General features: G+C 30.5%; 1 protein-coding gene across 1 annotated transcript in view; it reads left to right on the forward strand.

Moving 5' to 3' along the window:
• Positions 1-5129: 5129 nt before the first annotated feature.
• LOC106784973 (homeobox protein aristaless-like) overlaps positions 5130-15065 on the forward strand; it is a gene marked incomplete at its 5' end in the record, with an annotated part of 28427 nt that continues 18491 nt past the window's right edge. The window contains one exon of the mRNA XM_014745046.1: positions 5130-5713. Coding sequence (XP_014600532.1) covers positions 5130-5713 — 584 coding nt within the window. The remainder of the gene's footprint in view (positions 5714-15065) is intronic.

Raw genomic sequence — 15065 nt, forward strand, 5'->3', positions numbered from 1 at the left:
AATCGTGTAAATAATATTGGTTAAATTCATACAAAAATCAAGTAGCACTTTTTCGAAATTGAAATTAAATCATTTCATGGCAAATCTATATGCAAGTGTAACTTAAATTTTAGTAAAAATAACGTTGACAATTTTTTTAGTAATATTAAGTAAATAATATTATTTAAGAATTAGTAATATAATATTCGATTGTTCAATGTGAAAATAATGAAATTTCCAATAATTGAGATTAAACATTTTCATGGAACACATCAATTTCGATATACTTAAAAAAAATTCCTAATTATTATTATCATCACGAAAACAACCTACAATTCTCCATGTGCCCCCATTACAAATATAATATTAAATCAAAATAGATATAAATAAATAAATAGAAAAAATAAAATTAGAGAAAGTACGCGAAAATGATGAAGATTTTCGTATTTTAAAAATATTCTCAGTACATTTATCGAGAGAGAGAAACAAATAAATGTCCGTTTGTTATCTAGGCTGGTATCGTAAAGGGGTTTAAATAGAAATAACTCGCGTATCGAATGGAATATCTTGCCGATAATTCGTAATAGGTGGGTATTATCGTGCTCGTGAGATCGAACACGACCGGCCGTCCCTGGTTCTTGTCACAGGATGCATTGATGCGTCTATTAGCGCGAATTTGCAAGTATGATTCAACGTAAAAACACCTCCCCGCGGCACGTTCATTCTCGGGAGCACGTTCACGTAGTAGAACGCGCGTGAAACGACCGATCTTCCTTGATGCGAAGCGTGTGCTTCAACGATGATCACGTCGAGAGCATTTTTCATTTGCCCCGAATGCCGTCCAATCTCTTTCTCTACAATGCTAAAAAGAAAAACTATGAAATACTACGTACAAGAGATACTACGATTTATCTATCTTCATTTATTGCCATTACCGATAATATCACTTTCTATTTCATTTTTATCCATTAACAACGATCATTTATTTATCCCATTCTGCCATTTATTTCTTTTCTTTTTTAAATAGAAACATAAAATGATTTATACATAATTTTGCAATGTATTTTTTCTCTTTGTAAGTGACTAAAATAATCATATTTTAAGATTTGTTATATACCGTTCGTAATATTTATTTCAAAGAATATATTTTAGTATATTTAAGTCTCTTTTATTTTTTATTAATTATCTCAAAGAGAAGAATATTATTCGTTAACGATTCGAGACTATTAATTATTTTTTAACGAATTTCTTTTCTTCCCAAATTAAAATAAAATAATTCATCAATATATCTTCCATCTATATTACATATATATTTGAAGTAGAAGAAAATTATTGTACAATAAATTTAGTTATTTATTTTTAAACGAAACCAAAAATATATATATATATATATATATAAGTAAATGATTTATTATTAAACCTTTAATTTTTAATTAAAAAGAAATAAAATGGTAATAGTAAATCTTTATTTTTAATCAATGTTAATTCCGTAATAATTATGCTCCTGTATATATTCACAATTTTACGAATAATATGATTTCGTATGGAATTAAATTTGAATGATAAAATGTATTTCGTCTCTTTCTTTCTTTCTTTCTTTCTTTTTTCCTCTTTCTCTCGCTCATTCTTTTCAAAGAAGTCGATTTATCAGAGTCGCTGTCGCGTGCTGCTGTTGCCACAGAACCTTGCAAACTCGTGAGAAGCATAAGCGGCCGCAATGAGTCGGCTAATTAGTTTATTACGCCGTGCTGATTTGTACGCTCGTAAATCGCCAGACTACGTATATGAATAACATTATATCTACACGTTTGTGTGTGTGTGTGTGTGTGTGTGTATGCTCGCTTTAACTCACACATATAATTCAACCAAGTATTTCTATAACAATCTAATAGCATTCGAGGTAAGGAGACAGAAAAAGAAAACATATTTTTTGACGTGTTTCTTTCTTTCCTTCCTCTTTTTTCTTTTTTTTGTTTCTTTTTTTTTCAATTTTTCTTTTCCATTTCCGTTTTTGTTTAATTTCATTTTCATAAAGAAATCAAGGTGTAGTATAAAGTTTCCCACATGTAATTATCTCTTCCATTGCAAATAATTGACTAAGGGAAAGGAGGAGGAGGAGGAGGAGGAGGAGGGGGTCGGTAACGATGTTGATTAATAAATGAATAAAATATTATCGACGTCTCAAGTCGTCTCTCATAATTATTATATCACAGGTTTGAGTATAACAAAGTCCATTAAAATATAGTCTCCAGATAATAATAATAATATCTAAAATAATAATAATAATAATAAATAAAAATCATAATAATAAAACGATCATTCTTATTCCCATTGAACTAAGTGTGTCACCTTAATTGAACTCCGGTGAAAGGATTAAGTGTTTTTTAATATTTTATATTATTATTATTATTATATTATTATCTTTTTATTATTTTTTCTTTTTTCTTTTTTTTTTTTCAATACGATTTAGATTTTAATTAAAGATAACAGTAATTGCCAGCTCTCGTATATAGTAAATACAATATAAACGTTCGTAGTTTCTCACAGTCATCAAACGGAGTACTATTTCGAGATTGAACACAATGAACCGGGGTACTCAGGTGTGCCAGTCCGCGCCTGGCCCACGGAAACTTGCTCCTTTCCGTCGTTAAATTATAGTGTTTACGCGAATTAGATTTCGGTTTCGGTAATTTTCAGTTAATAACGAAACGAACTGGCCAACGAACAAACGTTAAGTGCGGCTTCGGGCCCATTAATGCCATTATAATCTAAAGGGCTACCTATATCTTCAACTATCTCTCCTTCTTTCTCTCTCTTACTCTCTTACTCTCCCCCTTTCCGTTCACTTTTCTCATTCCTGTTGCATATGCAGCAAGTGCATCTCTCTTTTACGGCTTATACGCGAATAATAAACGCGATGGGTGTGCGCGAAGACGAGTCTTCTATAAGATAGAAAGAGATAGAAATATAAAACGATAGTATGAGAGAGAAATAAAGGGGTAGAGGGGTGGTGGGGGTGGGGTGGGGGGTTTGTTGGAGGAAAAGTAGGGTTTAGATCTCTTATACATTATCGTCCGCATTACGTCGGGGGCTACTACCTGGATTATAAGCTCATTTCCGATAAATCGACTCGATTAAAAAGTGCCTCTTAAGACGCGCGTAAACCACTTTGCTTCGACCCCTTCACCAATCCCCTCCCCGCTAGCGCCGCCGTTGCCCCCCTTTCGATCCGCCTTCCGTTCGATCCGTGTTCTTACGGGACCTTCCCTTCGATATATCGCAAACCCAACGTACTCGTTTTTAGAAATTCGTTTGAACGAGCGCCATTTTCCTTAAAGACTGGTGGTACCGCTTCCAGCTCTGTGATATCAAGTTTTAGAAGAAAACGACTCTTATACTTTTTCTATCTTTTATTTTGTTGTTTTCTTCTCTCTCAGATACTAGCCTCGAGTTCTCTTAGTATAGACGATCATCATGTCGGCAAACGATACTTTCAATTAACTTCCTTTTTTTGGTTTTCATCTTCTTCCTCTTCCTCTTCTACTATTACTTTTTTTTTCTTCTTCTTCTTCTTTTTCTTCTTATGCTTCTTCTTCTTTTACTACGTGTTTCTATGCAACCATGATAGTAAACGACATCGAGTGGTGGTGTCATAATCGGAATGCGAGTTGATACACGACATTTCCTAAGTGGGCGCCATCCTTGTGTTAGTCAACTGGCGCCAGAAGTTTATAGTAGGTGTAATTCTAGATCGCGACAGACTGTGTTTGAAATATTTCATATAATATACGATATGATTTATACATTTAAAGTATCGAAGATGTGTACTCGATTATCATCGATGATACGTTTTAAACGTGTTATCTCCATTTACTGCGTATAACCAAACGATTTGTATTAAGCACCTTCTTCATCGTCTTCAGGTAAAAGTTGTTTTGTGTGTGTGATTTTAAAAAAATGTTCATAGATTTTTCTCTATGGTTAGGAAGGTTACTGGTATTTTGTCGTGGATAAGGTTTAAGATCTCAGTGTGAAACACGAATCACGCGTGAAAATCATTCCGAGGGTTTCGAGATAATCGAGAATTTTATATGCGTGTGTTTCTGTGTGCTGGAAGTCGCATATTTGAAGTAGATACATAAGAGCTCAAGTATTATAGGAATCATTAATGCTGCAAGGTCGGTGAAAGGAATGATACCTTTACCCTCGCATGAATGAATTTACGTTGATGTATTCACGATTTTAACGTATGAGAGATATTTATTTCGTTTATTTATTTCCACATCTAAACGATTATCTTTATTTTATGGCGAATTTTAAATAATTTTTTCTTTTTTTTATGAAGATATGCAAAAGTCTTGATTGAAAAATAATATAAAAACCAGTGATTTTAATTGTAAATGGAAAAGGAGAGTATTTGGTAATAAATTTGATATCGTTCGAAAGGATATTCGCGAAACTGGGAAATCCCAAATCCAAAAATAAAAAGAACAACTACTACTGCTAATAATAATAATAATAATAATAATAATAATAATAATAATAACGATGATGATGATACAACTACAAATATTACTACTATTATATTACGTTCTAAATGGATTCTTTAAGACCACCACCAAGCACGGAAATGAGACCGCAGTGATTCTTCTGGTAATTCCGATTTAGCGGTTTAAATATCAAGCGAGAAGGAATAATAATTGGTAGCCGAGAAAATAACGTATCAGTTCGTGTTTAAATAGCTTGTCGAAACGACGTTACATTTTTTTTTACGAATGCGTACAATCGCGTTAACAATTTTAGGTAATAGAATTACTCTATAATAAAATAAAATAAAATAAAATAAAATAAAATATATATTTATATGAAAGATACAAATTATTTCGTATAATATAGAAAATCGCGAAAAGTATAAAAATTTTGTATGTTAAACAAATGAATAAATTATATAAAAGAGAACAAAAATATCTCTTAGATTTGACGAATTAAAGTAAAAAATCAAATAATTATCAGAGGAAAGAGAAAATTGTTCGTAACAAACGATCGTGTGTGAAAATAACGAAAATTACAAAATAATAATTTCTTGTTTTACAGATCAGTCGAGCGTACGAGGAGGAGGTGGCGGAGGAGGAGGAGGAGGAGGAGGAGGAGGAGGCGGAGGCGGAGGCGGTGGTGGTGGAGGTGGAGGTGTTGGAGGAGGTGGAGGTAGCGAGCTGGCCGTCCCTCAGACGAGTCCTGCTAGTAGCACGAGTAGCTTGAACCAAGTGAATCAGGTGAACCAGCAGGTGAACCAACAAACTAACCAACAGCAGTCTCGTCAACAACAAGGAACACCGACACCAACGTTAACACAAACACCAACAATACCAGCTGTTACAAGTGTTGTATCGTCAACTGCATTATTGGTTGTATCAACGCGATCATCGCCTGCACCAACACCGATAACTTCATCAACTGCAACTGCAGCAGCAGCAGCAGCAGCTACAGCAACAGCAGGAACAATAACAACGACGCCTCAATCCACTCAAATGGGGATCTCAACGGAAGAGGTTAGACCTGAGGAAGAGGGCACCCACCCGAGGGCAGCTCCAACGAGCCCTGAAAGCGAGGCTGAGGTCGACGACTTTGCACCTAAGAGGAAACAACGACGTTACAGGACGACCTTCACGAGCTTTCAATTGGAAGAACTTGAAAAGGCATTCTCGAGGACTCATTATCCTGACGTTTTCACAAGGTAAGTTTTTCAATACATTACAAAAAAAAAAAGAAAAGAAAAGAATAAAATCCGTGTATATTGAAAGGACTTATCTACTTATAAACAAGGACGAAAATCCTCTTTCTAAAGTATTTTCAATCTTACCTAACAACTCTCTCTCTGACCTGACTTTAAAAGGAACAAGAGACACGTAAGTAGTAGGTATGATATTATCTTCGTTTCTTTTTTAGCGATAGGTAAAGAAAATTATGTCTAGACCAAAAAAGAGAATCCTATCGAATCTGTTGAATGATTGCTTACAGGCTTCTTGAATAACGGGATCGAGATATAGAATAGAAAAAGTTAGGTTTGAAGGAGGACAACCTGCTGAGATATTACCTATTAGTCTCGACTAATCCCTAAACTTATCGCGATAAAACAACACCCGCACTGCACCTTTGAGCATCTCTCATACTTAACTTAACTTAACTTAACCTTACTCAAAGATTATTTACCTAACATAAGCTGATTCGTGAATCGTAGAGTCAAGAGTCTTGCTCTGCCACTTTCATTACATTCCTACGAGGCTCCCATTCGAAACACGTGGAATTATCTATCGACGATTAATACCAGATGCCTATGCAATTACAAAGAAAATTCCAATAACAAATTCAATCGATATGAAAAAAAAGAAAAGAATATATATATAAATTTAATCATCGATCTTTCCAGACGCTTCTTCTTTTAAAGGTTACCTATGAACTATGTCATTTTTGAGTCATCATTTATATTTACGAGAATTCCTCAATTTTGTTTTCCAACTAATCCGATAGGTGAGAATGTAAACGAAGAACGAAACCAAACGCTACGCACATACATATACATACACACACACACATAGATATTTCTATACGTACGGACAGAGAGATAAGCAGAATATTATCGATCGATGCCATTTTTACGATGAAGGCGTAGTCCTTGAACATGATCATAAAACGGACTTGATTCCTTCATGATTATTCAAGCTTATAGTGATATTCGTATTGCAAAAATAGCGATGAGTTAATTGCGTACGTTACCGTAATTATGGACATACCAATGCCGATCGTTTCGATATAAGAGTTAATAACTTTATCAAAACATATATATACACATACATACAATATATATATTTATCTAAACACATATACACATAAACTTCATGAGCTACAAAAATTCCATGCGTATTAGTTTCCTCATACATATATAGATTCGATCAACCAATTAACAAATAATAATTTTAACCAATTATTCTTCTAACGTAAGATATAAATATTCATCGTAGATTAATTAAATTAGATTATTGATTCAATCGATCGATTAATTAATAAAATTAATAGTTAATTGTTAAATTAGGGTATCGTAATCGTACGTAAAATCAATTAAAATTAGTTGAAAAATATCATTACGAATATAATTCGTTTAAAATACGCAAATCTTGTTTTCTAATATTTTTTTATTATATTAATTATTTCGTAGAAAAATAATTAAATTAGATAAAATAAATTCAAATAATTAATTTTATAAATGATAATCTCCCAACTAATAAATTATTCCTATAACGTAACGTATAATAGTTAACCGTAGAAGATTAATTAACAATAAATTAGATTAAAAGTTATATCAATCAATATAGAAATAACATATACACGTATATATTTATTGAATCAAATTACCATACTTGTCCATAAAAATAAAACAAAGATAACAAAAATTATCACGCAAATTTCTAATATCATAATTGTTTTAAACATAACTAAATTAAATATATGAATTTATATAATATAATATAATATAACGATACCCATACGATATCAATGACTGAGAATAATCAAATTAGGTTTTCCACAATCATTCGTAAAAACAATTAAAATTACAGAGTTAGAAAGACGACAAAGGTGGATCGTTCAATATACAAATCATGTTGTTCTTTGTTGGTACAATTTCATTTTTGTCATTTTCATTTAATTTTTTTCCTTTTCATTTTTTAAAGGCGATTCTCTAACCATGCAAATTTTCTTTTTTCCATACCCACGGTCGATGGTTTTGCATTATTAAGTCTCCGAAGGAAGAGACGACCGGTTGTTAGACGTGTAGAGTAACGCGCCGAGAATGGGGTGTAGTGCAATCTATCTGGATGTTTCTCTCTCTCTCTTTTTCTCTATCTCTATCTCTTTCTTTCTTTCTCTTTCTCTGTTAAACCTTCCTCTTCTTAAAGTTGTTCTTTTTTACACGTGGCTTCTTTCGTGCTATGGAACACCCGGTAGGTAACTAATAGCGGTGTAATCGCTCGTAATAGGTCCGGTCCTGGGGCCACGGTATGGGGTTCTCGTAATTAACGAAGGTGGAAGAGGTTGAAAGAGAAAGAGAAAGAGAGAGTATGCAAGAAAGCTTGAAACAGGTAGTATGGCTCCAAGATTCTCTGGGACATCCCTAAACCAACTATGAAAGTAACTTTGTTCCCTAAAACCTTTAGTCATTTACTCCCCCACTCCCCTCGTCAATACAGTTTTATGAAAAATTAGACCTTAGAAGTAGTCCTGACATTTTATTTCGTTTCATAAAATAATTCTGTATGGTTTTTTCTCAATTTTTAAATGAGTATCTTTTTCTCTTGCAAGTGTATTTTTATTTTTTATTTTTTCATTTCCTTAATTTTCGTTTTTATGGTTTTTAAATCGCGTCTGGATCGTTAAAGTATTTTGGAATTATTAAGCAGATTGCTTGCTGCTGCTCGGTGAATAGGGGTCATCATCCAATCGTCGAACGATTTATATTTCGATGATATTTTATAACATTTAAAAAATAATTGGTATTTTAGTTAATATTAAATTCATTCGTTGTGATCTCTATGTAAAAGAATTTTATTCTTTTAATTGTGATAGATTTTTTCGATTGGTATTATATTGATCATTTTGTTGTTTTCGTGTTTACGAATAAATCTTAAAATATGTTTTTAATCTTGTAACACGAAAAATATAATATTTAACAAAATAAAATATATATATTTCTTATATGAACCTATAAAAAAGACAAAATAATACAAATCATGTCCAACTTTTCTTGATAGTTTTCCAAAAAATTAAGATTAGATAAAGGTATTTGAAATTTTTATTTATTTAAATCGAGAAAGTAGGCTATGGTTTTGGAATTAGATTGAAAAATTAATTGATCGATCAATCAAACACGTCCGATATAATTAGTCCAACTTGATATAATGAGCGATAGTATTGGAATTCTTTGCATGCATCGTATAAAAATAAATCTCATGATTGCGTTAGTGACGTAAGTACCTACCGAACGAAGGTCGGATTATAAAGCGCTCCTGTGAAACAACGTTATAAATAACATTTTAATTACGTTCGCGTCTTAAAAGTCGTAGAACCAACGTTGTTCGACGTGAGAGACGTTGGCATAGTTCCTACGTGCACTGAACCAACATTTTTCTTCTTTTATGTGTTTTTTTTTTTTCTTTTTATTTTATTCGTCGATCCTCGTGAAGATATTACTTTATGGTTTTTATCGTTCGCAAATGAATATCCTCGGGGCTTGTGTTTCATTCAAAACTCTTATCAACAATTTTCAATTTAGAATTTATTTGTTCTATTTTAGATTTCCAATTTTTACATTCGCAAAAATTATCTATTAAATTTTGCAAATGTATATATTTGATTCGAGATGAATCTATTGTTTAAGAATTTTTAATATCTTTTACTTACATTAATAATTCTAATATTTTTTTAATAAAAATGTTTATTCTAATGTTTATTTCTAAATAAATAACACAGTATAGAATATTTGATGTACTCGAACATCATATAGTAATCTTTTTATCTAAACAAAATAAACTTAATATTATTTTTAAATAAAGTACTAAGAGAATTTTTACAGAGATTTATATTTAAATTAAGAGAGCTAGTGTATTTCTTTTTCTTATATTTTATTAAACATTTTTAAGAATAATTATTTAATAAATAAAAATAAAAATAAATTTAATATTATAATTATATTGATATAGTTATATATTAAAAACACGTTTAGTATTTTATAACCCACTATATAGAATATTTTATCGATTGAAATACTTTAAAGTATTTTCAACATTTAAACAACTATACTATTACTTTAAATATTAAAAATACCAGTAATACTTGTGTTAAACCAAGTCAATAATTAACGATCAATCTATCATTGATTAAGATTCCATATATCCTATCTAAGTTAGTTGATTCTCTTACGAATCTTTCACTATTTCGTAGTAATAAATTGATTCGCTTTCTTCGTTTCCCAGTGCCTTCCAGTGGTATTAATTTCACACTAATTGGATTTTATGGTCGCTTAGGTTTATTGACCATTCGTGAGAGAGACAGAGAGAGAGAGAGAGAGAGACGAATAAGAAGAAGAAGAAGAAGAAGAAGGATGAAAGAAAGAAAGAGAAGAGAATAGAAACTCGTCGGAACACATTGCATATTCATTAGAAGCCTTTACCGAAGGGCACGCGCACGATTGGTTCTATCAAAATACATTTAATGGACACACACCACCGGTACACACAATATTTTATAAGAAGTCATCCGATAGCTAAGCGAATAATACCCACGACCCATTTGTTACAACTAAGAATAAAACGTTTTACAATCGTTAGCTACAAATTACTACGTGTCCGATCATAAACGTCCTGGGAACGATGATTTATCTACATTTCCTCTTGATCGCGTATCAAACATACACACACACATACACACACACACACAAAACACAAATACCACATATAAATATAATATACAAGACTCATGACAAGAAATTAATATATAAAATGATATATAAGTAATTAGGTGTAAAAAGAATTTCGAGAAAAAAAAAAAAATAATGAAAATATATCTCTGTAGGAAGTTGTGTGAAAAGTGTGGCATAATAAAATAAAATCATATTACTTTGCTACAATATAATAACTAATTTGCGCGCTATTCTATATAATAAAATCTAGGATTATAACTTTTACATTTTGGCATTTCCTTTGAATACATGTTAAATTCTACCAATTAAGATATCCGTCATTTACACGTTACCCATATTATTATTATATAATAATATTTATTACATTAATGTTCGCATATATTGACAGTTATACAGAGACATGTGTTGCATAAGTAGGTCAAATCCAATTTCTAGAATATTCCTGTATATCTATACATTCAATCTCTAACTAATTTGCAAATTTGCATTTTTAAAAGTATTTTAATGACTTTCAACTTTGTCGACACTTTCAATTTTACATTTATACACACAAACATATATATATATACACACATATACACAGAGTACACTTATAAATATATATATATATATATATATTAAATACATTTTATTACAGAAATAAAAATAATGAGGTAACGATGAAAGATGTGTGGTATTTTTGTTTTTTAGTTCTCTTTTTCTTTTTTTCTTTTTAAGGTAGGTATAATACTTATGAAGAGGTTCGAAACTTTTCAAACGTGTTAAACAAGTTGAAAGAGTAAGAGAGAAAGGAAGAATATACCAACGTAAAGGCTTTTCGAACGTAGCCACTTACTTTTACGGGCTCTTAAGATCTAATTTAGATTAGAGTCGTGTGGCTCGAGCTACCGTGCCGCGTTAGATCAACCGAATGAAACAGACTCTTTCTTTTCTCTTAAGGGACGACTAACTCCTCGTCTTTCCCTTCTACTTCTTTTTATTCTTGTGTTGTTGTTGTTGTTGTTTTATTGCTTTTATTGTATATGTGTGTGTGTGTGTATTAGTTTTTCGACCAATTCTTTTTCTTTTTCTTTGAAATTTAGTCAAACACGTTATAACGATTATAGACGCGTTTCTTTTTTTCTGTTTTTTTTTTTTTTTCTTAATTACGAATCGTTAGTTTCATCCGCACCTTATTTAGTCGATCGAATCCTTGTTTGGACAAATTATAAATCCATTCTAAGAATGTTTATTCTAACCTAATCTCACGTTTTAGATCAATCGAATTAGAAAGATTCTTCTTTAAAAGGTTGACTAAATTATTCCCTTTTAGAATTCTTGTATTGTTATTACTTTTGTGTGTTAGACTTTTTCCGGACATTTCTTCTTCTTTTTTTTTCTTTTTTGATAATTTATTTGAACACGCCATAACGATTATATCGACGCGTGTTGTTTTATTTTTTCTTTTCTTCTTCATTTTATTCATTACGAATCGTACGTATATTCGTCACCTAATTTAAGCAAGTTTTGTGATTTCGACCGATTAGTAATTCATTTTGAGAGATATTTATTCAAACGTGTTCTTGTATTGATCAATTTATAATCATTTACGGGAAAAATTTTTCTAACCAATCGACTACGATCTAACTATTATTTATTATGTTAACATTCTGCGCATTTATCTTTCCTTTTATTTGTTTTTATTCATATCTCATTAATGGCAATCAATAATTGACATGCGTATACATTGTTTACGTTTATATCTACATATGCATTAAAGTAACGACATTATGTTGATTATATTCTAATTTTTCTTTTTTATTATCCATATTTTTTTGTTATTAAATCTAAATATTCAAAGATAATAAGTTACTATGTTATTTGAATTATCGTACAAAATACGAGATAATTACACAGATTAATTGAAGTATGCTTTGCTGTTTACGATTGAAGTTCCACTCAGGTATTATTCTATTTTTTATTCCTTTTGTTTGTTTATTGATGATCAATGAATTTGCAAATTATTCTTATTATACTTTCCGTTAACAGTGTTTCTCAACTTATAAGTTAAATGAAACTTTTCAATTTCGAAATTTTTGCTGTTTATCTCTCCCAAGCAAATAATGTGATTTATCTGTACAATTTTTTGTAATAATTTTTCGTAAAATCTTTTTAGAAATTCATTTGAATATTGAAGTAACAAAATCTTGAAAATATAATTTAAAGTAATTTCAATCTTATCAAATTTGAAAATATTTTATGGTACGAATATTTGCGAGACACGGTTCTATTACAAAAAAAACAAAATGTCTTAAATCGTATGATAAAAAACTATATTGCATATATTTCTATATATTTATAATTATTTATAATATAGTATTAATATTGCAAACTAACTATTATAAATAAACATATTGGATCATAAAGAAAAAAAAATTCGAAAAATGCCTAAACTATTATATATCTACAAGTTAAGATAAAAACAGAAAAAGTTATGTGTTTCCACCAACATTGGCAACAGAAAAGCTTATTTAAATTCCTTGATAAATTTGTCAAAAAATTTATTGCAAGATACACTCAATAACGATACCATTTAAATGATATTTACCTCGACTAATACATTCGAATAATTCAACAACGATAGGAGACTTCAATGCCTGCAATCAACCGATTTCGGAGACTTCAATAAGATTTCTTTCGCAAAAGAAAACAAAAATATAAGTATTAATAATACAAATACATTTCACAAACGAATTATGTTGTGTATTACAGTATTAATAGGAAATAAGGGATAGAATTTTTCTTCTTTTCACGATGAGAAAAGAAATCGGAAATGTGTTTCACTTGTACAAACAACACCGTTAATGCTTCTTTCTCGATAAATTATTCCAAATATGTATACGTATAAATTCTCAACTATTAATATATTAAAACAAGAAAATAATTCAAATAAATAAATAAATAAATAAATAAATAAGCAATAAAAAGTAAAACAAATTCGTTCCTGTGCTACATAACAAAGATTCATAAAATTGACGAATCACTCGAGAAATGAATTAGGTGATTGCAGTGTTGGCGTGAGTAAGGGAGGAGGACTTTTCTCTGTGAAGATGAAAAAAGAGACCGGAGGTGTTCCACCTGTTCAAAGGGCCGCAACGCGTTTCTCGGTAAATCATTCCAAAGTATACCTTTATATCCGTGGGGTGGGTTGGTGGCGAGTTTAATAAGGATGATTGTTTCCAGTGATCCGTGGAACGAAACCAGTTCCACAAGACTCTTTCCCTTTCCATTCTTTTATCTCTCTCTCTCTTTCTCTGTTTCCCTTTCCCTTGTTTTTTTTTTTTTTTATATATTCTTTGTCCACTGTCACGACCGAGCAAACTTCTCCTGTCATTAATCGGCCGACGAGTCATGCTCCCGATTAGAAAACACCGCCGGCACTGCCCCGTTATTCCTTTCTCAACAAATAAGATTAGAGACCGTCGTGGAAAGTTAATCGGTTCCGTTCTCATATGTATAAACGTGTGTGTGTGTGTATCGATGTATGTTAAGTATACATTTGTATTTATGAATAATATACAATGTTAAATAAAGAAAAACAACCACGTATGATCGAATATACATAATAATTTTCTTTTTTTTTTCTTTTTACAATCTTTTTCTTATTTTTTTTTTTTGCTTTAGATTATAAATATTCAAAATTTGTTACTTTAGGCGATCAATGAATAACATTAATTATAACGTATTCTTGTAAAATTCTCTCAATGTAATTATTTAATGGAACATTCTTTCGTTTATGCGGATTGGCTAATAAATTTAACATATATATATAATTTAAGTACTTACATAGTTTCTATAAGTGCATATCGATAGGTAGATAAATATATATAATTACATTAACACAGGGGTTATATATATATATATTTTTTTTTCTTTTCATTGTAATTGAACTAGGAATTTTTCCTTGTATTTCTCTCTTTCGCTCTCTCTCTTTCTTTCTTTCTTTTCTGTACTTGTAAACGAATGCGTAGATGCGAGCACGTGTGTTTGTTCGTAGAGTTGCATATTTCTTAAATGCGTATTGATAGGAGAATAGATAATGTTGTATAATTAAAAATTACAGATACATGTGCTTCTTTAATTCTTAATTGAATGACACGGATATTTCCTGGTATGAGTAGACAAATATTTACACATACGAATATATATATATATACGCATATACTTGTATATTTTCAAAATACATATCGATGACAAGAGTTGATATAATTGTAATAGAATTATAAATTATAAATAAATGATTATTTTTTTTATATGTTCTTTTTAAGCCACGTATCCTATTTTGGTATACTACATATTTACACGCAAACATACGTATCCATATACTTGCATGTACAAAATATGCATACTGATGAATAAAGTTGATAAATATGATACAATTTTAAATTACGAATAAATGATCTTATTTTTGTTTTTAAAATACAAATCATTCCTATTATTAATATAAAGATAAATATATTCATACAACATGTATATGCAGAGATCTCAAAAAAGTCATATTGATAAAAAGAAAAAGATAAATACTTTACAATTACAAATACACGTCTTTATTCGGTTTTCTTAATCCTTTCTTGCA

Source organism: Polistes canadensis, unplaced genomic scaffold, assembly GCF_001313835.1.
Source record: "Polistes canadensis isolate GaletaPanama2010 unplaced genomic scaffold, ASM131383v1 scaffold_43, whole genome shotgun sequence".
NCBI lineage: Eukaryota > Metazoa > Arthropoda > Insecta > Hymenoptera > Vespidae > Polistes > Polistes canadensis.